The sequence below is a fragment of the Ctenocephalides felis genome, unplaced genomic scaffold (assembly GCF_003426905.1).
Source record: "Ctenocephalides felis isolate EL2017-DRISC unplaced genomic scaffold, ASM342690v1 CF-g0.4_SCAFFOLD_03570, whole genome shotgun sequence".
Taxonomy (NCBI): domain Eukaryota; kingdom Metazoa; phylum Arthropoda; class Insecta; order Siphonaptera; family Pulicidae; genus Ctenocephalides; species Ctenocephalides felis.
This window is the reverse complement of record NW_020539724.1, coordinates 19,050,001-19,077,159: the sequence shown is the minus strand read 5'-3', so window position 1 is coordinate 19,077,159 and position 27,159 is coordinate 19,050,001. Positions and strand designations below refer to the sequence as shown.

Below are 27,159 nucleotides of genomic sequence, written 5' to 3'. Positions count from 1 at the left end.
ACAATTCGGCAACATTTGTGTGATGAATGTGGCCCACCTATATATCATCAGATAATTATTTACCTTTGTTCTCGGCATTTAAATTTCCAAAACGTCCATTGATGCAGATATGAATGATGTTATTTTAATTTTATGCTAACAATTACTTTACAAAGCGTTAAGAGGTTTTGCCGTTGGCTGAGAACGGCACATGTAATGCATGAATGATACAAGTGTTCTTGCGTTAACACTTCGGATTCTTCGGCAACCGATCTGCTATTAGCGACTCCTTGACATACATATTTTTATATAGCATATTACATATACATATGTGTATATCAATAATATATATAACTGTTTTATTTCCTATCCTGAAGCTATCAATTGCAACCTATTAAAAACATATCAAATGATTTGGTTTTCGATAACTTGGTGATGTGGTACGTACCTTTAAACGTTTATCCATTCTGGAGAAGAACACAAAATGCCTATAAATGTTTATAGTTGGGCTAACTTTTTTATCCCAAGTTATAGTAGTGTTTTTGGCATTGATGCAACAAATTAAAAAATAATTACAAGTGAAAATAAAATATAACGCATTATAAAAGGAAAAAATAATTAAATAAATATATTCTTCTGTTTAAATAGTCTTCTGTTATAGAACACCTAGTCAGTCTAATTACTATTCAACATATACAAAAAGGTAGATTGTAGGTCTTCACTTATATAATTTTTTTCAAATTAGTGAAAGATATCAAATTATAGCAAACCCAAAAGGTGCAATGCAGAATCAAAAATGATTGAAGTTTCTTATTTATAAAAAATTCATAGTTTGTTATTACGATTGTCTTCATATTTAGATTGACTATTTTGGAATTATACTTATTTGTATGTTCCAATTTAAAGAAAGAATATCAAGTCCATTAATTTGATAATTTTAAATAATCACAACTTTTATGTATTATTATCAGCAGCAATTAATTACAATAAGTATACTATTTCATCTTTTATCATTACTAAAGCCAGAATTATAATTGTGTGCAATGGGTTTTTAAAATGATTCTAAATCATTTGCAAAACTTAATGAGCGATATATAATGATTTTTATCTATCTAAACAAATCTAAACAGTGAAAGTGGTCCATATGGGTCCATGACAACTTTCAAGGGGTCCACATCAACGGATATGGACATCAATAGTCGATCTGTCGATCACAACAAATCTTGTAAATATTCTTTTATTATTATTATAAAGTAGATTAAAAAATGTCTTAACTGGGTTAGTATCTTCACTTTAACTATTCAATAAACGTTAGTACAAATATAAAATTATAAGAAAATCGATATCGGCTTATTTAGTCCTTATAAGGGTCCGTGGCAAAGTCTGAGGGGTCAAGGTCCAGGAAACTTATTGTTTAGATCATTTTTAATTATTATTTATGTTTCCATCAAAATTCAAACAAATGCAGTTAACTACCGTTTTTCACAATAATTATTACCAGTATCCTCCTCAGTATTTCTTCAGAACTAGGAACAGTCTTAAATAAAAAAAAATATTTGAGATTGTTTCACTCCATATAATACCATTATTTTATTATCTTCACCATGTTCAAAAAATTGGATTTAAACTTGCATAGGATAGAGCGGGGCACAAAGATCCAATTTAACTTCGAGCAATTATATTGTGAAAATCAATCAATGATATTACAACAAATAACATATCAAAAAAACAACTATCTAACTATGTTCAGTAAAACTCCCATCTAAATCTCCTTGTAAAAGGTTTTTCGCTGTTTTCAAAAATTGTTACCTGTTTCCTTTTACCCCGTAGGCGGGATTAAAATGTGACGTCGAAGGGACAAACAGGTCCGATGCTTATTTTTAATTTCAAAGGAATTTTACGAAATAATAGCTACATTATCCAAACCAATACAGAATATGAGTTTTATGAGTATATTTTTACAGAGATAACACTGCATATACCTTGATCTGGTATTTCGTCAGATATTCATCAGCAGAGTTAGAATAGCTTTTTATTAATAATCTCTTGTGAAAATTCTTTTTAAACTTACACCTTTGCCAGGATATAGGCTTCAGTTGGTCCTTTTTTCTCGCTCATTGTAAGCTTTTATAGAGATTATATAAAGAAACTGTTGAATCTAACTCAAAACTAACGATAAATCTCACAAAACAATTAAACAGCGTATACTTATAAATTATATATGGTCTCGTAAACTAAACAACAGTGCTCACAACCAGACGAGCTAACAACGAAAGAAAAAAATACTTTTGTTATGGATTTTCAAACATTGACTTTTATCTTCTGTAACACCTTTTTTTAAAGCAACAAGGTGAGGGCTTGTTATACGTCTTTTGCGCTCTACTTTCAAATATTGTTTTAAAAAAATTCTTAACTTTACTTGTTTTTGAGATATCGGTGGTGGATCTTTTTTACCGCAGACCTTTAAGCCCCGCTCTTACCCTAGAACTAGAAAAATATGTACTTCTGCACAAAGGAAGTCAAGATATCAAGAAAGTTCTTAGATGTATACTAAATACAAGTCTGTAAAACGAAAAAAAAATCTAATCTTAATAAATTATGACTTTACAGATGATTATCTTTAATTAATAGCAAATCGTAACCAGTTTTAACGTTAAGCTATGTTTTATACTAAATATTTGTGTGTGTCTAATTCAGCTTTTAATGACTACCTTAAACTATATATTAATAAAGTATTAGTCAACTTTGTAATAATTTTTTATTTTTTTCTGATTTAGTTGTTTTATACCAAACATATATATTTACTGCATATATTGAATATTTTAAATGTATAATCTTAATAAAAATAAGTTATCATTTATACTAAACTTGAATCAGGAAAAGAATTATTTACCTATTACCGTGGTTAATATGTTATCATCTTCTGCAAGGTAAATAATTATTTAAAAATGCAAATACATATTCATAAAACTGGATTTTTCGACATTTTGATCTCCGAATTTTCAATAAGATCAACATTCTTTTTTAACCTTAATACTCGTCCCGTACAGTTAAGTCAATTCTGGGTCATTGGTAAACGATTCTAGATTTATAAAAAAGTTATAAAAATAGAATCCATCATAATATAGAAAATAGAGGTAATATTATATCAAAATATACTAAGAACAAATATCGATAAAAACCATATTAATATGTAAAAATAAACAGAACGTTGTGTTTGATATTTTACTTAGAAAGTAAATCCATGTTGAAAGTCGAGTTTTTTCCTCGAGTTACTATACAATTACTTTTCTTACTATTTGTTTTGGAATCCAAACCCATTGGACCATTAGACAAATCAAAACAATATTTTAGTGCTAAATAATTTAGTTGATTTATGATTTTTTATGCATGAGTACCATCGGTAGTGGTAGTTGGTTTTTGTAAGACTCTCGTTTTCTAATATTTCAAATGTCAAAGAAAAAAAATTTAAATACTAATAATTATACCAAATGTTGCATCAATTGATATTATAAATTATTTATAGAAGAAAAATTTAAAAGGTGTAGGCGTCCTATTAGTCTGCCATACAATTAGAATCAATTGAACCATTATTTGATGTTCCAACAATCTAGCAATAGGTAAATTTAGGTAGATTCATAAGGTCTATGGGTAAATTGCAATATATGATCAGTTGCCAATTGTTTTTTTTGCAAAAGTGTCATATTTTACGTCAAAAAATGTGCAATAATTCAAAAATAGTTTAGTATTACGATTTTTCTAAATAGATTGTGACCATGATTGTTGGAGCGTGCGATGTAGAATTGCATATCTGGTGAAGCGTAAGATATGAATATAAATAAATACATATAAATATAATTTATACAAGTATATATATATATATATATATATAATATATAATTATATATTTAATTACCTATATATACAAACCTATATCGTTTATATGTGTTCTATATATACGTCTAAATAGACTGTATTATTCATAATAAAAAAAAACAGCACGTAGAATATTAATTTCAAAGCATGTCCTCGAGATTTCTCTTGAAATAATAATGAAGAAATACATATATATACACACATTTATTATAATTATTCACATACTGCATTTTAATTTTTAGCAATTATTTATGATAGTCCATACTTGAATTTATTATAAATTATTATTTGTTATTGTTTTCTTTATTTCAATTGTTTGGTTTGTAACAATTGTGGGGCACAAAGGTTCTATTTGACTTTCAGCATTTATATTGTGAATATCAAACAAACAACTCTCTGACTATGTTCAGTAAAACTCCATGAGTGAAGTTGCATTTTATGTATAAAACGCCTGATTGCATAGCGAAAACATGGCATTCTGTCAGTATTTAGTAGCAATTTATATGAAAACTGGAACGTAGCCTTGCTATAACATTGGTCTATTTTACGACAGAATCGTTCCACCAATAAAACATATATACATATGTACCTATATAATGATTATAATAATCTTGTTATTGTATGGAAGTACTATATATTTTTAACAGTTATTTTTGTATTTTGCGTGCATAATAAATAATTAATGTTTAATTAAATGTATCTCTATATATTATTCTCTTTTCTTCCAGATCTGATACCAAGACCTCTACAATTAATATTTGGCATTCGAGATGGATGGCCAAACTGGCTTAGTGCTGGCCTTGCAGCTGATAGCACTGTGTTCCATAGCTGGAGCCCTTTTGCTGTATCTATTATGCAAAGTTCGAGGTGGTTCCATAAATGGCACCACACAGGCACCACCAGTTGTCATGGCCACAGGCGGCGGCGCTGCGGTTCTGGTTACATCGGCTGACACTGCGTTAGGATTACAGGTAATAATAATATATTATCATCAAAGTCATAGTAGTAATAATTTAATAATATCAGTATACTTTTATTTTTAAAATGTGGAGATAAAAAATTTAAAAAAACTATTAATTATAGTCACGAAAAATAACTAACTAGGATGGGACAACTACTGGGTTGCCTTCCATAAAGCTAATATATCGAAATAATTATTGAATGTCCTTGTAGTATAGATAGATCATAATTTAAAAACAGGAAAAAATACAGTTGCTCTCCTCATCTTCTCTTTTTAGAAGTAGTGACTCTGTTTCTAGAAGAAGTGACTCTGTTTCTAGAAGAAGTGACTCTGTTTCTAGAAGTATTGACTCTGTTTGTAGTAGTAGTGACTGTTTCTAGAAGTAGTGTCCTTTTTTCGAGAAGTAGTGACTCTTTTTCAAGAAGTAGTGACATTTTTTGAGAAGTAGTGGAATTTTTTCTAGAAGTAGTGACTCTGTTTCTAGGAGTAGTGACTCTGTTTCTAGAAGTAGTGACTCTGTTTCTAGAAGTAGTGTCTCTGTTTCTAGAAGTAGTGATTCTGTTTCTAGAAGTAGTGACTCTATTTCTAAAAGTAGTGACCCTTTTTCGAGAAGTAGTGACTCGTTTTCGAGAAGAAGTGACTCTTTTTCGAGAAGTATTGACTCTGTTTCTAGAAGTAGTGGCTTAGTTTCTAGAAGTAGTGGCTCAGTTTCTAGGAGTAGTGACTCTGTTTCTAGGAGTAGTGACTCTGTTTCTAGAAGAAGTAACTCTGTTTCTAGAAGTAGTGACTCTGTTTCTAGAAGAAGTAACTCTGTTTCTAGAAGTAGTGACTCTGTTTCTAGAAGTAGTGACTCTGTTTCTAGAAGTAGTGACTCTGTTTCTAGAAGTAGTGACTCTGTTTCTAGAACAAATGACTATTTTTCGAGAAGTAGTGACCCTTTTTCGAGAAGTAGTGACTCTGTTTCGAGAAGTAGTGACTCTGTTTCTAGAAATAGTGACCTTGTTTCTAGAAGTAGTAACTTTTTTTCGAGAAGTAGTCACTCTGTTTCTAGAAGTAGTGGCTTTTTTTCGAGAAGTAGTGACTCTGTTTCTAGAGGTAGTGACTCTGTTTCTAGAAGTATTGACTCTGTTTCTAGAAGTAGTGACTCTGTTTCTAGAAGTAGTGACTCTGTTTCTAGAAGAAGTGACTCTGTTTCTAGAAGAAGTGACTCTGTTTCTAGAAGAAGAGATTCTGTTTCTAGAAGAAGTGACTCTGTTTCTAGAAGTAGTGACTCTGTTTCTAGAAGTAGTGACACTATTTCTAGAAGTGGTGACTCTATTTCTAGAAGTAGTGACTCTGTTTCTAGAAGTAGTGACTCTGTTTCTAGAAATAGTGACTCTGTTTCTAGAAGTAGTGACTCTGTTTTAGAAGTAGTGACTCTGTTTTTAGAAGTAGTGACTCTGTTTCTAGAAGTAGTGACTCTGTTTCTAGAAGTAGTGACTCTGTTTCTAGAAGTAGTGACTCTGTTTCTAGAACAAATGACTATTTTTCGAGAAGTAGTGACTCTGTTTCTGGAAGATGTGACTCTGTTTCTAGAAGTAGTGATTCTTTTTCAAAAAGTAGGCACACTTTTTCGATTGTGCCTAGTTGCAGACTTCAAATGTGAATTTTTTAATTGTAATAGAACTTATAGTTCCACCGATTTGTCTCAAGACAAAATGCTATATACGACTAGTTAGAATATTAATTGTAAATTTTTATTTCAGATATCAACGCACTTAGCATCGCGTGGCTACAAAGTATTTGCAGGATTGAAAGATCCGGTCGACAGCGTCGCTGCGAAACTATTGCGAAATTGGCTCAAAGCTAGGGAAATGGAAATGGTGAGTAAATTAATTCAAATGTCACATGCAACTTATTTTTAATCCCTCTAATAAACGAGACTGAGGCAAATGGTTTCATGATAAAATAAATATAAAGGTCCAAAACATATAAAAATGAACTGGTCAATATTTGACTAGGGCTTTTTCTATTTAACCTGGAACCCTTTGAGGGATGGAAATATAAACGAATTTTTATGATTAGGTTAACATGCCCAAAAAATAGATCTATTTTCAATTCCAATAATAGAAGACATTAAAATAGAAACTAAATACTATTGACATAAATCAATCCTAATTATAAACTATTGACTTGGACATGATAATTAATAACCTGAGTATATTTATTATTAACTCTCGAAACTCAATTAAGTTTCTAGCAATATCTGCCATACATACATATATACATAATTCATATATATGTACATATATATATATATATATATATATATATATATATATTTATATAAATATATATATATAATATTTATAATTTTATATACATATAAATAATTATATGTGTATTGAGTGAAAATGCAAATAATTAAATGAAGTCATACACGCAATATGACGCATGGAAAAACTAATTAAACGTTTACACGCATTTATACTTAAATGCAAATTTGTGAAATCACATAAATACATATGGATTGTACATTTATTACTTTATTTGTACATGGTATATTGTATAAATGGTCTTTACTTTAGGGGGAGTGCATTAATCACGTGATCGATTTTTTGAGGATTTTTTTACCCTCTTTTCCTCTTGATGATACATTGGGTTATTCAAAATTAACCCCCGCCTCTCCCCCATCAAACATTACGAAAAAAATGTAAAATTTTTACTTGTTTTTAGAATGTTTGGATTTTTTTAGAAAAAAATCAGGTAAAAAATATATACACGTGATATCTTACTATACCCCTCTCTCCCCCACGTGATTTTTTGTGATTTTTGTCAAACCTCCCCTACCCCTAAAAACCTCACGTGATTAATGGACGTCCCCTTCCTTAGAAAATTCTAAATCTGAATTCTCATTGATTAAGTAGATTATGTACACATATCTAAAAGTTTATTAAGACAACTTGCTTAAGGCAGATTGCCACTTACAACTAGTTTTTACAGATCGATGAAAATAAAAACATATCTAGTTTTGAAACGAGATCAAATATATAGTTTTTGGTGGTGATAAGATTTTGCTCTACGTCTCGAACTAGTGCAAGATGTCCTTAGCATCTTGTAGTAGTTTTCTGTGAAAAATCGACAAATAAATCAGTAAAATAAGAAAAAATGGTGTAAAGAAACCTAGTTTTGAAATAAGTACTTGTACTTATGTATATCTATTTTTCCAAGAAGTATCTGCTACCAGTTTATGACTAATTCCAAGTCATATAATTTTCTTCGTACGTGATAAACGTGTGTACTAAACTAAATCGTCTAATTACCATTTCCCGCACTTGTAGTTCTCGACAGCATTTTTTATGGAATTATTAATATGATCTCAGATCACGATATAAAGTGAGATTTCCTCAGTAAAATGTAGGCAGAACACGCTCAAGTTGTTTATTAAAAAAGCAAAAATCTTGGTAAAAGATTACACGGATGGATTTCTAAATTTTTAATGTATTCAACTTTTTCTAGATAATTGGATAATTGATTTACGGAAAGTAAATGAGTTATGAATAGAAAAACAAAAATTTCATTAAATTTGCACTATCGTACTACTTATTTAGTTGTTTATTTATATTTTTATACATTTTTATTGTGTTTAGTTCATTAGTTATGTCTTTTTTTATTTGTTGTTACAATTCACAATTTATACTCATTTACCTCATACATCATTTTATTTTTAAGTTTACTCTATATAATCACAATATTTAAATTCAATATATCAAAATTGAAAAGGCTTACTGCTGGGTAATTTTTTAGATCTAATGTTTAATATTTCATATATCATCAAAATTACTGAATGTCTTCCTTTTGGTAAAGACAGATTGTAATTCAATAAAGAGAAGAAAAAAAAAATTGCACTATCACGATAAAATAAAATGCGATAAATTAGGTAATAGTAGTTCAAACGCAATATTTTGAATATCATCTTACTCCATTCATGGAGCGTTTGTTGTGCAGTGTTAAGAACCTTGGCCTTGCAACCAGAAGTGGGTCCCAATCCGAAATCCGCCCTACAACTTGATATTATAACCAGTCGTGAAACTCTTTTTTTGAAAATATTGACTGGAATATGTTTCGAAATGAGAATATGAGAATATGTGCTTTCTACTTATTTGAAATTTTACTATTTTTTGTTTTAAATTTTTTTATCCACGTGGTTGTGATATTCTAGATTCAATTCTTCTAGGGGTCAACGTTTTATCCAGTATGATGCAGTTCAGATCATGTAAGGAGTTCATAAAATAATTATATGTTCAACATAAATATTTAGTTTGATGCACGACTTTGCTGTCTGAATATCCTGACTTCCACGTAATGTATACAAATACACGAAGTTAATTTTAGATCAGGAAAATTTCTTGGAACAGAAATACTGTATGTATATACAAGCGACTCCATAAAATGTAGGGCGTTGTAATTCACTTACGATTAGCACTCGGACGTTATGTGACGAAATGATCTTGAACAATCTATTTAGCAAGATGGATTTCAAGAACGGTATATAGTAGGAAAAAATAGAGTGATATTGAACCTTAGGTGAAAAAACTCATTCTGTAATGGTATTGAACATTACGGAAAGTTCAACAATGTTGACTAGTTGAACTTTCAGTTTAGATGCAAGTTGTTTCCTTTGTATATTACCATCCCAGAATAGTTAGCATTTGATATTCAAGATCAAAACTCAAAAATTTGCATAAAGTTAAAATCATTTGACTAGAGTTAAGAATAATAAAGAGTGATAGTTTTGCAGAACTCAGTTTTATGAAAAAATTATTAATGCGGTGGTAGTTTGTAAAAACAATTTGAAAATTAAAAGTCGATGTTTGTGATGCTAATTATAGGTCAATAAGGAACCATTTTTCTGCACTTTTCTTTTTATCTCCAAGACTGTTACGTCTGCCTTTTCAAAAAATTGCTATTTGTATCAACAGTATATATACAGTATGAGTTTATGTTAAATCACATTAATATCGTCTAATTTTTCTTCCAAAAACTTATACTTTATACTTTTCTTATGATACACATACTACACTCATATGAGTTGTTTATTAGATTTTTTTTAGTATAAAACTATCAAGTATTATATAATTTTACAAACCTAAATGATTGTGCCAACTTTTAGTAGAACTTGCCAACACACTTCAGTACATTTTTTTAAGGAATTCTTCACAAACTCGGTCGATTTTCACACTTTTAAATTCATGGTTCAACAAAATGTCTTAATTCTTGAAAAGTTTGAGCTAAAGTGTCATTGCTTATGACTGTGGTCCAGAAAATGTTACTTTCTGTTACAGTTTCAAAGTTTAAATGTACAAAATTAATAAAAATTAACCACAATACCAAAAAATGATCATATTGTCTCCAAAACTTTAAGTTGCACTTAATATATCATAATTTGTATTACTTTTAATACTTTTTTATGATAGTTATGTTCAATACTATTACCTTGTTTTGGCTTGACTTTGAATTTTGGGACACCCTGTATATTGAATAAATGAATCCTGGATTTTTTAATGAATGGATTACGAACATTTTAATAGTTATTAATTTTTCATTGTATTATTTTATTAACACGTTAATATTATTTTAACTCGCATTAGTTTATATACAAATATGATTTTCACAAATGATTTTGATATTTCTCTAAATAAACGACGTATCAGTTTGCCATATCTTTTATATAAAATGGAACTCGGTATTATCTGTTAGGTATGCTAAGGCTCTAAAACGGCTGTCAAGATTTGGCCAGTTTTGGTCTTAAAATATTCGTGCTAATCCAGATGTTGAGGGAAACATGGGATATTATTTCAAAACCGCATAGAAACTTTACATTTTTAATTTAAAAATTTTTGTCGTAGCGTAATTCAAAATGATACAATGGACGGCGGCTCATACGTCAAATATCAAATGTTTTTGACAGATGATGTTCAATTAAATTTAATAGGATTTTTTAGATGAATATTACTTATTTGTAGTAAGTAGTTTTGTTTGTAGATTTATTTACACACAAAAAAATAATTTTGGGTAAACCATCCATTCAATTTTTGTTAGTTGCCTCTTTCAACACACTCTTCCGCATTCATAATCAGTTAGATATTTTTTATACTAAGTATTTTCCTAGAAATATTTTTTATGGCTAAACAATATTTGCTGGTCCAGATAGTAAATAATAAATAAATAAAATAATAAGTATTCAATAGTATGAGTAAATAGTAATAGAACCTAACACATTTTAAAATTTATTTAGTCTATATATAATTAAATTTCAATATATAAACAAATAAAATATATTTAAACCCCAATAAAAAGATTATAATAAGGTACAGTTGCATTATTCTCTTTGAATATATTTCTGACAAGGAACATATATCTTTCAAACCATTTGCTCGTTATGGTTTCGATTTCGTTGGTCATTTTTAGATCAAGAAAAGATTTGTGACTGATATTTGTTATCTTTCCATTGTTCTAGTATTTAAAGAACTATAACGAAATATTTATGAGAGTTTCTACGGCCTATTGTTGTTGAAACGCATTAAAGTGCATTCGGCCTTAAACGTTGAAGACGAATGGTCTTGCATTACATTATTTTACAATCATAGAATGAGTAAAAAAAATTTGATTAAACGATTTGAAGCAACGATTGTGGCACTTTCTAATTAGATCGTAATTAGATAGACATTTGCACAATTTTTAATACCAAGAAATAAAGATAATATAGGGTTGCCATAACAACGCTATATTAGTGGCTGTGTTAACACAGAATTGGCTCCTTAATGTTGTCATTATGTAAAAGCCAGCCGGCTGTGTTATACTTAGCAAATATTTGATTCATATTTAACTTTATTACCTTCTTTGGAGAATTTGACTCCAATGCAAGAAACTATAAACAAATTATGTGCCTTCTATCAAAATATTCAATTATTATTATTTTCCAGGAAAACAGCGTCAATCCTAACCCGAGTACCACGGGTACCATCATACCCTTGCACATAGACGTAACCAGGGAAGACGTCTTAAGGGAATCATCTGATTGCGTTGCAGGACATTTGCCTGCTGGTGAACGAGGCATCAGGGGAGTCATCAACACGGCTGGAGTCGTTCACAAGGGACGAGTAGAACATCAGGACACCGTTCTTTGGGAAAATATGCTCAGGACAAATGTATTAGGTAATAGTCATTTTGGTAAAAAATTATAATTCTTTTATCTGGAACATTCTAGAAGGTAGAAAACTTTATCTCGGGGTCATAAGGTAGGCCATTCATCAAATAACACAGTGCCCAAGGTAAAGGTTTCTTAGATAAATAAGAGGAGTTAGAAGGGACTCCAAACATTTTTTCGAATCGTAGTTGTTCCAAGTTTGAAACATAAAAACCAATATCATCAATACAATATTAATATATCTTAGATAGATATTGACCTGAAACTTTTGGTCCTTTATGTTCATTTTATGGATTTGTTGATGGATGAAGTTTATAACTAAAGTAATTAAATACGAAGTCAGCCTTATCTTAATCGTTCTCTTAGTTGTTTTCGTTGGGTATTTATTGTATTTATTGTCAAAGTCAAAGTTACAAATTGCATCTACTTTCTACAAAAGAATCTCTGTAAAACTTTATCTCATTTCCCAGGTTGTGTTCGAGCAGCCCGAGTATTCACCCAACTCCTGCGTCCAACCAGAGGTCGTTTCCTGACCATAGGAGGAACTCCAACCATCTCTCACCCTCAACCCTTACCCAGCGACCTGCAACAAGGTGAAGGCCTCGTGGTCTACAGTGCTTGTCTACGAGCCATCGAAGGTCTCACCAACTCCCTTCGATCCGAACTGGGACCTTGTGGAGTAGATGTCATCCAACTGAGACCAGACTACATAAAAGCTGAAAAATTATATGGTCTTCCTCAAAGGAATAATGTGGTGGAGAACAGAGCTGGTGAGCAACCAGTGGCTCAGTACACTGCCAGTGTTTTGGGGCCGAATGGTTTGAGGAATATTGAGAGGGCTTTATGCGATTTGAGACCTCAGGAGTTTTATTCTTTGGCGGAGAACAAGAAGAATAATCTTCTTATGTGGGGAGGTCTGAAAAGCCCTTGGGGTCGCAAGACAAAAAAGAATGAACAGGGTACTGAAGCGCCAACGATTAGTGTTTAAGGTTAAAAACTAAGGTTAAGTTTTTTGCATAGTGTGAAAAATTTCATTTGAAAAATAGTTTTACCACTATTTATTTTTGCATCATTTTTGAAATTTTGCATGGCTATGTGAAGTTTGTAAAAAAGTTTTTGGATGTGTAATACAGAAGTCGTTGACTTAGGTGATTTATTATCTTGTTGTTTTAACAAATATATTTTCTATACAATATTTTTATTATTAGACGTTTTTAATGATTTTTTTTAAACAACATAAAAGTCAGTGTTTTACGTTTATTGTATTTTGTTGTGATTGTAATAATTTATGCCATTTGAGTAGTCACAAAATATATTTAAATTTGTTTTCTAAATATTTGAGCTAGAATATAATTGCGACAAGCTTTATTTAATTTTAGGTATTGCTTTAAAATATAAACCAAAGGTTTTATTGAAAGCAAGTCCCAAGTTTGTTGTTTTTTTGATATATCATCTGTTGAGATATGGGTCTTCACGATTAGAAAATTAGTTTTAATTTTTAAATATATAAAAAATGATTCGAGTTTTAAATATTATATTATACCAATTATTTAAATTTCGACGACTTCTGAACTATTTACTATTTAGTGTATTGAGCTCAATTTTTGGTAGTTCAGTACACTATTTGCTTTCTATATGTATGAATGTGTTTGAATGATTTTTAATTATATATTTAGTTTGTTTAATCAATGTATATAATATTATTTAATAGAATTGTGCCTTTGATAATTCTAATAAATTAATAGAGAGTTCTCATTATTACCAGCTTGTGCAGAAAAATATATTTAGATATTGAAGTATAAGACAAATTTCTCTCAAATTTTCCTCCTGATTATTTCTAAATGACAAATATTTAGAATAAGCGTTCAGATGGTATAAATAACCAAAAGTATTTTATAAATGATGATTGTTTCAGGTATTTTTAAAGCATTAAGAAACAGTTTTAGTAAATTACTTTTTATACAATACTGAGAGTTATTTAGTAACTAATAACAATGACGTTAACTTTTAGTAATTCAGAATCGATTTTTTTGTCCAAAGTTGTTTTGCTCTGAATATAAAAATTTAATATTAACAAGATATATATTTTTCATGATAGTAAAATTTGATTAATAAAAAATGTACATTAAAACATGTTTATACATGAATCCCTATCATCAGTTGAAGATGCAAAAACAGTTATTTGAATTCTTTTAACATTCTGGGTTTTTAATATTATTTTTATCCAGTTTATCAAATATTTGCTTGTAAATGTGTGTGAATAAGTTTCTGATAGGAATCAAATAACCGTAAAAATGTGCTTGGTAAAGGACTAATAATCTTCTAAATTTATATATATATATATATATATATATATATATATATATATATATATATTATTTGTAAGTTGTACATAATATTTTATAATACCAATATGTCATATTATGTAGGTGTAGGCAGCCTATGTATAAAATACTTTTGCTATATTTGTTATATGTTACTAATAAATATAAATACTCAAATATAATATTTTAATTATATCAACAGAGTCACCAACGAATAATTAATGAATTAGAATTTTAGAATTTTTGGATAAGAGTATTTCTTCCATAAAAGAGTATTTTTTCCATAGTCTAATAGAAATAATGAAAACTTACAATATTTAATATACAACATTCTAATAATTTCATTTTAGTTGTTTCTAGATATGTGTAATTTTTTATTTATATTTTCTAGTATTTTGCTTCATTTTTCACTTTTGAAAATTTAGTCTGTATTAGGATTATTTTGTTAATTTTTCTCATACAAATCAGTTTTGATTATGATTATTTACTTTAAACTTTTTCAATTGAATAGTTAAACATAGTTGTATCATACAACGAAAGCAGTACAACAAAAATAAATTGACAAAACGTTTATTTTTATATCCAGTATGACATATCTTTAATTATAATAAAATGTTAGCTAAACAATTATACTTTCAATGATTAAAATATGCTTTTAATTGGAATTTCCAACAATTGCGGTCCAGTTTCATTTTCCAATGGACTGTGGTGTCCTGGTCCGTCGTGTCCTGAACCATGGTGTCCAGATCCATGGTGTCCCGACCCATGGTGTCCTGATCCATGATGACCCGATCCATGGTGACCCGATCCATGGTGTCCCGATCCATGATCAGGTTTATGAGGAGGCCAGTGGTGTCCTGGTTTGTGGGTCGGCCACCAGTGTGGAGGCCAGTGATGTCCGGGCTTAGTTGGTTTGCTGGGCCGAGTTGGGTGTGTTGGCTTCGATGGCTTATGAGTAGGTCTGTGAGTGGGCCTACCAGGCTTGTGTGTGGGCCACCAGTGTGGAGGCCAATGGTGTCCTGGTTTGTGTGTAGGCCACCAATGTGGAGGCCAATGGTGACCTGGCTTAGTTGGCCTTGATGGCCAATGAGTTGGCCTAGTGGGTCTGTGAGTAGGGCGTGTTGGTCTATGGGTTGGGCGAGTCGGTCTTGTAGGTCTGTGAGTTGGGTGGGTAGGCTTAGTGGGTTTGTGAGTGGGGCGAGTTGGCCTGGTAGGTTTATGTGTTGGTCTAGTAGGTCTGTGAGTTGGTCTATGTGTTGGTCTGTGGGTTGGTCTGTGAGTTGGTCTATGTGTTGGTCTGTGAGTTGGTCTGTGAGTTGGTTTATGAGTTGGTTTGTGTGTTGGCTCTTCAGTAGGTTTATCAGTTGGCTTATCAGTGGGTTTTGGTGGTGGCTCAGTCTCAGGGCTTTCGGTTGGTTTATGGGTAGGTTTTTCAGTAGGGGCTGCGGTTGGCTTTGCTGTTGGTTCATGAGTTGGTTCCTCAGTAGGTGCCGCCGTAGGTTTATGTGTTGGCCTTTGTGTTGGTTCATGAGTTGGAGTTTCAGTAGGAACCTCAGTAGGTTTTGCTGTAGGTTTATGAGTTGGTTCTTCAGTAGGTGCCGCAGTAGGTTTATGTGTTGGCCTGTGTGTTGGTTCATGGGTGGAGTTTCAGTAGGAACCTCAGTAGGCTCTGCTGTAGGTTTATGAGTTGGTTCTTCAGTGGGTGCCTCTGTAGGTTTATGTGTCGGCTTGTGTGTTGGCCTATGGGTTGGTGCATGAGTTGGAGTTCAGTAGGAGCATCAGTGGGTTGTGCTGTGGGTTTATGGGTTGGTTTTTCGGTAGGTGCCTCTGTAGGTTTTTGAGTTGGTTTATGTGTTGGCCTGTGTGTTGGTTCATGTGTTGGAGTTTCAGTAGGAGCATCAGTAGGACTAGCTGTGGGTTTATGAGTTGGTTTTACAGTGGGTGCCTCAGTGGGCTTATGTGTTGGCGGGTGAGTTGGTTTATGAGTAGGAATTTCAGTAGGCATCTCAGTAGGCTTATGTGTTGGTGGGTGAGTTGGTTTATGGGTAGGAATTTCAGTAGGCTCTTCAGTTGGTGCTATAGTAGGCTCTGCAGTGGGTTTGTCAGTTGGCGCCTCTGTGGGTTTCTCAGTAGGTTTTTGGGTTGGTTTTGATGTAGGCGCTGGAGTGGGATCAGGATATCCGGGTCCAACTGGTGGATACGGATGAGGCCTCCACAGATCTTCGGTTACACATACCTAAAAAAAAATTACAGTTAATTAAATGTGAGGTATGAAATTGTAATAAATATCAACAAATTGTAAGGTAAACTAATTTAATGTAAAATCTATTTTCTTAATGTTGCAATAATTTATCTTAAAGCTTCCTAATATCAGTTTCATTTCTCGAAATAATACCTGGTAGTCGAATTTGAAGAATGTTCCAGGAGCACATGGCATCCTGGTAGCACGTTCGTTTAGTTGGGTGCATTGGAAGAACCAGCGATTGTCAGAATAATCAGGCCAGAGTTTCACCAGATGGCTCACCTTTGAGCAAACTGGTGCAACTACATAAGAAGATGCTGTTGCGACGCCACAAAACAGTGACGCCACAAGCACCACGGTGCCAATGGCAGCTGTAGGTAATAAAAATAAAGTTAATAAATCAAAAAAAGATATAGATACTTTATATTTAGAATAATATTTTTCTTCTTATGCAATTGATAAATTTTTTATGCAAGTAGTAAAAGCGCATTATATATAACTGTTCGAAAAAATCAGAACGAGAATGCGCTTTGGTTGTTGGTAAAGTATGATTTTCTGCAAATTCGACTATTTTCTGTGATTTTTTTTTCAAAAATAGAAACAAAAAAACTAGTTATTTTTAGAGGATTATTTTAGCAATATAAAGTATAATCAAATAAAAATTATTTGATATTGAAATTTATTGTTATTTATTTATTATTGGCATTTTTTGTCCTCGAAATCATTACTAATTATCAATATTGTTTTGCTGCAGAACTATTTGCATCAAATTTAATTATCCCGCCGCATGACAAAAACACTTTTGCCTGATGGTAATAAATTTCACAACAGAAGTCGCCACTTTTAAATTTACACGAACAAAGAATCCGCACATGTAAAATACTTCTGTTAAGATGTAAAAGTGGCGAACATGGTGTTAGAAGGTTAGTTCTTCGAAAGACGTGAAGGTCTCACCTTCTGACTCTCCGGAAGAGTTAGGACCAAGGAGTGATAAACATTCATATTTTGGAAGATGAAAAAGTGTTTAGTGTTTATTGAGTAAAATTTGAGAAACTTGAATTAAGACAAAAGTGTTGTGGAATTAGTGCCAACGACACTGGATCCAGCAGGAGGAGGATAAAAGGTAACAGAGATTTACCCAAAAACATTTCAGATTTGGGATGTTTTTATCATAGTAAACAACAGTATTGCGGTTTACATTATTTTTGTATTCGAAATTTTTACACTTGGGTATTAAGCCCTTTATGATTAACATAAAGTAATATAAATAATATATGTATGTAATAAAATAATAAAATGTTGAACAATTTTTCATCAAAACATTTATTTACATGTAAAGCGAATGAGGTTTGCCATACTAAACAATTTCCGGTAAAAAATTGACGAAAGTCCTTATTTGGTGTATTTCTTTGTTAAAAACAATTACATTGTATTGGGTATATGTTTTTCAATGTATTAATAGGGGGTCAAATGGCAAAAAATTTAAAAAAGCAAGACAAAATTCGTGGATAGATATATTTGATATCTTTGAATATTTAAATATATAATACGGCCAACACTTTTTAAAAAAATCCGTGGATAGATATATTTGAATATTTGAATAAATAAACATACTAAACAATTTCCGGTAAAAAATTGACGAAAGTCCTTATTTGGTGTATTTCTTTGTTAAAAACAATTACATTGTATTGGGTATATGTTTTCCAATGTATTAATAGGGGGTCAAATGGCAAAAAATTTAAAAAAGCGAGACAAAATTCGTGGATAGATATATTTGATATCATTGAATATTTAAATATATAATACGGCCAACACTTTTTAAAAAAATCCGTGGATAGATATATTTGAATATTTGAATAAATAAACATACTAAACAATTTCCGGTAAAAAATTGACGAAAGTCCTTATTTGGTGTATTTCTTTGTTAAAAACATTACATTGTATTGGGTATATGTTTTCCAATGTATTAATAGGGGGTCAAATGGCAAAAAATTTAAAAAAGCGAGACAAAATTCGTGGATAGATATATTTGATATCATTGAATATTTAAATATATAATACGGCCAACACTTTTTAAAAAAATCCGTGGATAGATATATTTGAATATTTGAATAAATAAACATACTAAACAATTTCCGGTAAAAAATTGACGAAGTCCTTATTTGGTGTATTTCTTTGTTAAAAACAATTACATTGTATTGGGTATATGTTTTCCGATGTATTAATAGGGGGTCAAATGGCAAAAAATTTAAAAAAGCGAGACAAAATTCGTGGATAGATATATTTGATATTATTGAATATTTAAATATATAATACGGCCAACACTTTTTAAAAAAAAAAAGAGTGCGCGTAAAGATCACACGCGATTGAAGTAAAACTTTTAATATTGTATGAGTAGGCAATTAAGATAAAAATAAAAAAAAAACATCATATTTGAATTTTTAAAATCATCTTTTAATAATCACATAACATCAATAATAATAAGATCTCCTGAGCATCGGCACAGCTGTCCTACTGATATTAAGAGTTTGAATATGATGTGAAGCTTTCTTCCTAATTTTGTTACCTATCTTACCGGGAAATTCAAACCATAAACGTAGAAGTTCATCATTATCGCCACGTTCTATGTACACTAATTTTCCTACACAACCATTAGCTAAGCCATCACTTACATCGATATTAGTTGTTATTATGTAAAATTTATTCAGAACTAAAATTATTTCATACGGCAAACCCCCGGTATCAATAACCGATTTTTGTGAAACTGCTGACGAATGTATGATTGTTGATCTGTCGCATGGCAACCTACACAAATATCCGTGGCAGTAGATATTATTTTGTCTTCAACGAGATTCAGTATAAATTTATTATATTCCATGATACATTTATTCTCTAAGAAAAGTCTTATTCCATGAGGACATAACATAAAAAACGTGATTCAATTAATGCAAGTTCATATATAATAGGGTTAGCGCTCGACTTACGCATGACATGACGGGAGTGGATACTCGCGACATCAGCGCTTACGGCGTCGCAGTGTTCAACTTCACGTTGGCGTTTTTGTTGCATTTGTACGGATTTACACCCGTGTAGCCTAAAGAAATTTTTACACCCATATCGCGCCTAAAGAAGTTTTACTTCAAAAATCCGTGGATAGATATATTTGAATATTTGAATAAATAAACATACTAAACAATTTCCGGTAAAAAATTGACGAATGTCCTTATTTGGTGTATTTCTTTGTTAAAAACAATTACATTGTATTGGGTATATGTTTTCCAATGTATTAATAGGGGGTCAAATGGCAAAAAATTTAAAAAAGCGAGACAAAATTCGTGGATAGATATATTTGATATCATTGAATATTTAAATATATAATACGGCCAACACTTTTTAAAAAAATCCGTGGATAGATATATTTGAATATCTGAATAAATAAGGCACAACACTTTGCTAAAAAAATCCGTGGATTCTAGATATCTTCGAATATTCGAAAAAATCTTAATCGAAATAAAAAGTAAATTTATTAAACAAATTAATTAATTCCACTCACCTTTCATGTCTCCAAATTGGTTCTATCGATAATGTTAAACTAGTTTCAACTGCGTCGGTAATAAAATTAAAGATGATAATAAATCATTCAGTTTTATATACCTAATATTATCACTATCTTATGCGAAATGTGACACATACGATTTATATCCATATAGATTAATTAAATACAATGGTTTTATATGTACGTAAGATGGCAATCTTCACATTCGCAGATAAAGATAACTGAACAGGCTCGAGCCGCCGACAAATTGATAGGAATCAGAAGATTCTTTGTCATATTTTATTGTATAAATTATTTTGGATAATTGAGTTACAAACAATTACTCATTTTGTATTTAATAGAAATGATTTTTATTAAATTATTTAGGGTGGCAACTAAGTAAGTACGATTTTCTGATGGTTGCAATTGAATTTTAAGGTTTGCTGATGTACTCCAAATGTCCAATACTTTTTGTTATTAGGTAGTAGACAATTAAGATTTTCAAGAGTTTTCTAGTCAATTGCGCAGAATTGGGTTGGCATATTTTTCATAATTTTTTGTCATATTTTGCTTTTTTTATTTCTGCAAAGGTAAAATGGCGTCTCAAGCCACAAAGATTTATGAGCTGTTCATGATTACGAAAAAAAAATGGCAGCGTCAAAGTTTGTTTACCAAATTTCGTTCTGGTAATTCATCACTCAAAGATGAAAAATTCTCTGATTGTCCAGTTGAACTAGATTATAAAGGAATTGTCTACCTTCACTCTTACCACCAAACCGGACCATCAATTCTGATGTCTATATTGAACAACCTGAATTGAAATCCGAATACTGATATATAAACATATGATGCTACTTAAAAGATGACAAAAAGTCATTGACCAAAATGAACAATATATCACAGAATAAAGTTCCAAAAAATAACTTTGATCTTTTAACAAAAATTCGTACATACCTAGTTGGCCACCTAAAATATACTGCCATTGTTTCCAATATTGAAGAATAACAAAATACCAGATAAAAATGACAAATATTGATATTAAATAAAAAAAGTATCCAACAACTGTCCCGTCTGTTTTTTTAATGCAATCAGATTTTAATACTTTATAGTTCTAAGAGCTATTGTGATGAAACTTCTTACCAAGTGTAATTGTTGAAGAAGGCAACCCAACAGCAATAATTGACCTAACTTTATTTCATATATTTATTATTCTTAGAACTCTCTAATGCCGGAGAAAATATATATCTTATTTTCAGATTTTTTTTTTCATATCTTAACAGCAATCAGAACCTTACGTCCTATGAGCTGTTGGGCTGAAACTTCTCCTTACTTCTTATTTTTAGATGGTAACCCAATGGTTATTCTATCCATATTTGATGATTTTATTATTAAAATTAATCTAATAGGGCTGATGACTTTTTATTGGTGCAGCAATGCCGGATTAAGGGCTATTTACACTTGGAAACATATTGCTATCTATATTTCCAAGTGAAAACCTTTGTCACTACTGATTGATAACAGACTGCTCGAAGTGGGTCTTGAACCCAGGACCTCTGAATAAAGTTCCGTTGCTCTAAACCACTTACCTAAGGGCAAATCCTTAGAGTAAGAAATCTATTCACTTACAATTAGATCTATATTTTCAAGTCAAAACCTTTGTCACTACTACTAGTAGTAGTGACAAAGCCTAGAACCTTATATCAAGCTTGATATAAGGTTTTAGGCTTTCATAGAACCAGGAACTTTGTGGCTGCAAGGTCAAAGCTAATACCATTGGTCCACAGAAATTTGTTATTCGGATTTTTAAATTACAAAACTTTGCTCATTATGTAGTCAAGAGGATTTTTTTAACTATATTAATTACATATGTGGACAATGTTTCTCGACTATTAACAACTATTAGGTTTATTTCCGATTTCGTTTTGTGTCTTTGCCGATTTATTGTACAGCCTTGAGCTTGTTTTTGGAACCACAGGTTTCAGTTTCTAATCCTGTCTTTGATAGCTTGACAACAAGAATTAGCGATGTTTAAACAAAGTTTTTTTTAAAAAACCATTTATTTATTTATTTACTGTCGACGTTTCGGAACCAGATACGTTCCATCTTTAGGACATCAGTTAAGAAACATGATCTTGAGAAGATTTAAGCATACAATATGTTTAAGAAAAGCAGAAGATGATGGATTTTTGAATTATTCATTTTATATATAAAAAATCTATCATCTTTTGCTTTTCTTAAACATATTGTTTGCTTATATCTTATCAAGATAATGTTTCTTGACAGATGTCCTGAAGATGAAACTTACCTAGTTCCGAAACGTCGACAGTAAATACATAAAGAAATGTTTTTTTAAAAAAACTTGTTTGTTCTTTATTAATTTTTGGATTCTTTGTTCGAAGCTAGGTCTTTTTTTGAAAATAATTTTAAAAAAATCTGCTTTAAATAATTCACAACGTCTAGACTATTTTTACTTTGAGAATAATTTTTACAATAACGATTTAAGTATTTTTCCTTTTCGTTTTACTGATTGCAAATATCAATTTCTCACATTTTGTCCAATAATTTCTTTGCGCACCTTTAGATACATTATCTCTTTTATCTATGACATTATCTATGCGTTGCTGGTTGATAAAAGGGATTATATATTTGAATTAAATTCGAATCTGCTTTATCCATCTCTGATGAATAGCAGAATTTTTATCTTATCGAATCGATGGTATTAACTTGGGCGGATATATTAATTATACAACTTAATTAATATATTATAAGACACATACTGGTATATATTCGGCGTGTGATGTATACTTATATTGAATAATGTGTAGGAAGTGTATTTATTGAATAACATAATAATAATACTCTGATAAAAAAATGTAAAAATTAGTACTAATTAACCCATTGAAATTAAAACTGTATCAAAATTTAGCGAAATTTACAAATGAGCCAAATTGAGTAAAATGCATTAAAAAAATGTGAATACTTTGTCCTTTGAGCTTTTTAATAGTTAACTCTTTCACATTTGATATATTTTTATTATTACAATTTACTTAATACTGATTACTATTGCTTGATACCAAGCTGTCTGAGACGGGATCCTGGTACCATCTCTTTGAAATACCGAAGCTCTTACCACTGACCCACGGAAAACGCAGAAAATTATTTGAATTGATAATGAAAATAAAGGGAACATTTTTAAAATAGAGTTTTATGAAAATCTAACAGAAACGATCCTAGTTTTTGAACAAATATCTGTATGATAGATTTTTGGAACAAAGTAGACCTTAAAATTTAGGTAAATTCTTGTTAAATAATATTTACAAATTATTTAATATCAATATCAAGGAATTTTCATCTATGAATTGTAATATAAAAGAGTATTCAAATTAGTTATGAAATTATTCGTGGCTTTATGATAAGAGCTTTGGTCTTGCAAAGAGAAAGGTATCAAGATCTCTACATCTTAGGTTTAATAGGTTCTACACCTATTTTTCATACAAGATATGATTTATTTTTTATTTTGGGCTCAGGGATAAAAGCGGTCTTTCAAAGAAAAGGTACCAAGATCTCGTCTCCAACAACTTGATATTAAGCAGTAGTAATCAGTATACTTGACTATTGGGTAGTATTATTACAACAGCTCATAGGACAAAATATACTTTTTATAAGAATTTTTCAAAGTTATTTCACTTGACTTGAATATAATAAATTTCAAGGTAAAACCTTAGCCTACCTATATATATATATATATATATATTCACGTTTTTTCTTAAATACATTTTACTCAATTTGAATATACCTACATCTAAATATATTCTCTTCTTTTTTTGAACACAGTTGACACGATTTGGATATAATAAATATAAGTAAAAACATTGCCTACTTATATACACATATATTTATGAAACTTGAATAAAACAGATATTTTTTCTGTTTTGTCCTCATGTTTCTTTTTATTCAATATATTAAATATTTTTTACAATCTATATATAATTATTCTGTACAAATATATTTTTACACAAAACATTGCATACATAAAATACTACTATTATTCAGCTTAGATCACATTTCTTTACAGCTAAATCTTGCAATGATGCATTCAAAAATTAAATTCCAATGTTTTGCCTTAGTCTATTCAGTCCAAAAATTAATCGTCGTACAATGATTAACTTGGTTTATATAAATATTTTACATACATACATACATAATTTATAATTACTTAATAAATAAACTATTTCATATAAAATTTAAATAATCTGTATGAGTGTTCTTATATCATAAAGCATAACATAAGCTTCAATAATAGAACTCTGGTTTCAAATATAATTATAAAGTGGTTTTAAAAAATAAAAATTTCTCGGTTACACATACAAACTCTCGCAACTAGACACAAACATGTCAACTTCTACTTTTGCAAGTAAAAGACCAATAACTTTTTAAAACTATAATTCTCTCTATTGTTATTTTTCATATAATTTAAAAAATCATCCGTCAGTACTAAACATAGGTATTTTGGGCTTTCTATATACATATTAATTTGCTGTCGCAAATAAATTATGATTATTTAGAACCTATTGTTTGAAATAATTGTTTATTTCTCGAGTGTTCAAATTCATAAGCAAAACATATAAAAAATAGATACGTTATTCGGGCTTTGTATAAAGTAAGTTATTAAAGTAAACTATAATAAAAATAAAATTATGATAACAATTACTACTATACACAAAGTAGTAGTCGATTAAATATAAACAAATCAATTTTTCACCAATTTATGTACATATATATAATATACATATATATATATATATATATATATATATATATATATATATATACTAAAATCAGTTCTTCCCTTTTTTTAAAATATTTATCAGTAAATAAATATTTCAATTAAAAAGTCAGTATATATAGAACATTTTCAATAATTCTAAATAAATGATTACAAAACAATGTAATTAAAGTATGTGAAGTGGGTGCTAATGTGTATTATTAAAATACTAACATCTTATAAACACATTCATCCTCGAAAGTGTATGTAATTTGGGCAAATATATTATTAGCCATTTTAAAACTAATTAACAAATTATACTTAATACTGAATTATTTTCACTCTGTTTGTGGTTTCATTTTACAATATTTTCTTTTATGTTTCATCATTCCTTTAGACTGCGCAAAGTCCCTCTGACAAAACTCACATTTAAACAATTTCATACCAGTGTGCAACATTTTATGATCAGAAAGAGTCCCAATCCTCGCAAAAGCTTTACTGCAAACATCACAAACATAAGGACGTTCACCGGTATGAGTTCTGTTATGGTGATTCAGATAACTCTTAGACGCAAAAGTTTTTGCACAAATATTGCATTCATAGGGCTTCTCACCCGAATGAGTCCTCATATGCGCAGATAGATTCTGGGGCTGTGCAAATGTCTTATGGCATTCTTCGCATTCATAAGGGCGTTCACCAGTATGAATGCGAGTATGCAGAACCATTGAGCTTTTTGTTGCAAAAGTTTTCTCACAGTGATCGCAAGAGTATCTTTTGGCGTTGTCATGAGTTTCTATGTGTTTTTGTAAATCAGACAGTTCATTGAAACTCTTTTCACAAACTGCACACCAAAACAGTTTTGTCTAGCACCTGTCTAGCAATAGACCCACATTCTTTAACGTGGGCTTGGAAATAAAGAAGTGATGAACAAGTAAAAGGGCATTTTCTGCATTTGTATTCATCGTCGTCTGATCCTGAACCAATTTTACTCACAATCATTTCACAATCGATTGCAAGGGTGGCTGCACCATTGTCAATATCATTCTTTTCATTTATAGATTCAGAAATGTTTAATTTATCATTATTATCATTGTCAGATCCAATACAGTCATTTTTGCCACTTATTGATGTGTGTCCATTTCCAATGTTTTGGTTTTTCATATCATCGTTTTCTTCGGCACTGTTATTTTCTAGGCCATTTTCCGACATTGCTATTAAATTATTTTATAAATTTTCACATCATATTAACTAACATTAAGTAACAGTAATGTTTTGGCCAAAAAATATCAAAATTAAACAAAAGTGACACAAAGACCGCCATGCTTGAATTCAACAGCGATGCTAAAACATTTTAAATATTTAAATCTTGATGTAAAACGCAGCTTTTGTAAATTTAATATTTAATATAAAATAATTGATTAAGGATTTATTAATTAATTTGAGTATTATTTTATGTTGACCAAATATTTATAATATTTCTGCAAAATATATAGTGTAAACATTTAGAAACACTGTCATTGTCAACATATACAATGAAGTTAGTAACGTCCATCATAAATATTAAAGGCTCTAAATTTGAATTCAAATTCTCATATGTTGTTTTATATTTATTAACAAAAATCTTTTTCAAATGTCTGTTGGTCAATGTAGTGTTTAATTGAAATAAATTTAGCTCAGAATCCAATTAGACTGAAGCTTACTAAGGTTACATACAAATATTAAATCAGGTGTGAGTGGCATTTTGCCATAAGTTGCATAAACTTTCCAATATGTATAAATAATCTAATAATAAGAGCTCAGATTTAGTTATTTAAATAAAAAATTTAACCACTTATCGTAGGCCTGTAATATTCCAGTATGTTAACTCAGTGATACATTTGTTTCACTTGTATATTGAAATATTGTAGGCCTATGGTAAGTGGTTGAACTGTGAGGAGTTGGAGATGTTAGAGAAAACATAAACCCCAATACCTATAATTTTTAAGGACCTATTCTAAAATTATATGTTAAAATTGCAACAAAATAATACATCAACCATTTTTAAACTATATATGCATTCAGAAAAAACTTTACAATTTTCAATTTTCTTTTATCCACACATTTGATATTTTGAAGGCCGATTACAATCACACGGTTTTAACTAATTTTTGCTATTAGTACATATTTTTGATAAAATTCTCTTCACTTTTGTGTAAGATAAGGTCTTGAACCGTGCATCTCATGGGCCGGAGTGCAGTGGGCCAAACTCAAAATATCGTAAAAATTGATCAGAAGAATGCAGACCCATT

At 30.3% G+C, this 27,159-nt stretch overlaps 3 protein-coding genes across 3 annotated transcripts in view; 1 reads left to right on the top strand and 2 right to left on the bottom strand.

Annotated features, from left to right (window-relative positions):
• LOC113383532 (estradiol 17-beta-dehydrogenase 2-like) overlaps positions 1-27,159 on the bottom strand; it is a 261,787-nt gene that overhangs the window by 93,359 nt on the left and 141,269 nt on the right. The gene's annotated exons all lie outside the window — the stretch shown is intronic.
• LOC113382765 (D-beta-hydroxybutyrate dehydrogenase, mitochondrial-like) lies at positions 4,610-13,049 on the top strand. Its single transcript, XM_026620995.1, has 4 exons — positions 4,610-4,826; positions 6,562-6,678; positions 11,782-12,013; positions 12,476-13,049. Exons 1-4 carry the CDS (start codon positions 4,626-4,628, stop codon positions 12,991-12,993), a joined length of 1,068 nt encoding a protein of 355 aa, XP_026476780.1. The 5' UTR covers positions 4,610-4,625; the 3' UTR covers positions 12,994-13,049.
• The window catches only part of LOC113383529 (protein kinase shaggy-like), a 419,230-nt gene continuing 418,802 nt past the window's right edge, over positions 26,732-27,159 (bottom strand). Inside the window, 1 exon segment of the mRNA XM_026621789.1 lies at positions 26,732-26,842. Within this exon segment, the coding sequence (XP_026477574.1) occupies positions 26,732-26,842 (111 nt within the window).

Coding starts and splice junctions, on each gene's coding strand:
- LOC113382765 (XM_026620995.1), top strand. CDS start 4,626: ATGGATGGCCAAACTGGCTTAGTGCTGGCCTTGCAGCTGATAGCACTG. Junction 4,827..6,561: donor ACACTGCGTTAGGATTACAG/GTAATAATAATA, acceptor TTTTTATTTCAG/ATATCAACGCACTTAGCATC. Junction 12,014..12,475: donor GCTCAGGACAAATGTATTAG/GTAATAGTCATT, acceptor CTCATTTCCCAG/GTTGTGTTCGAGCAGCCCGA.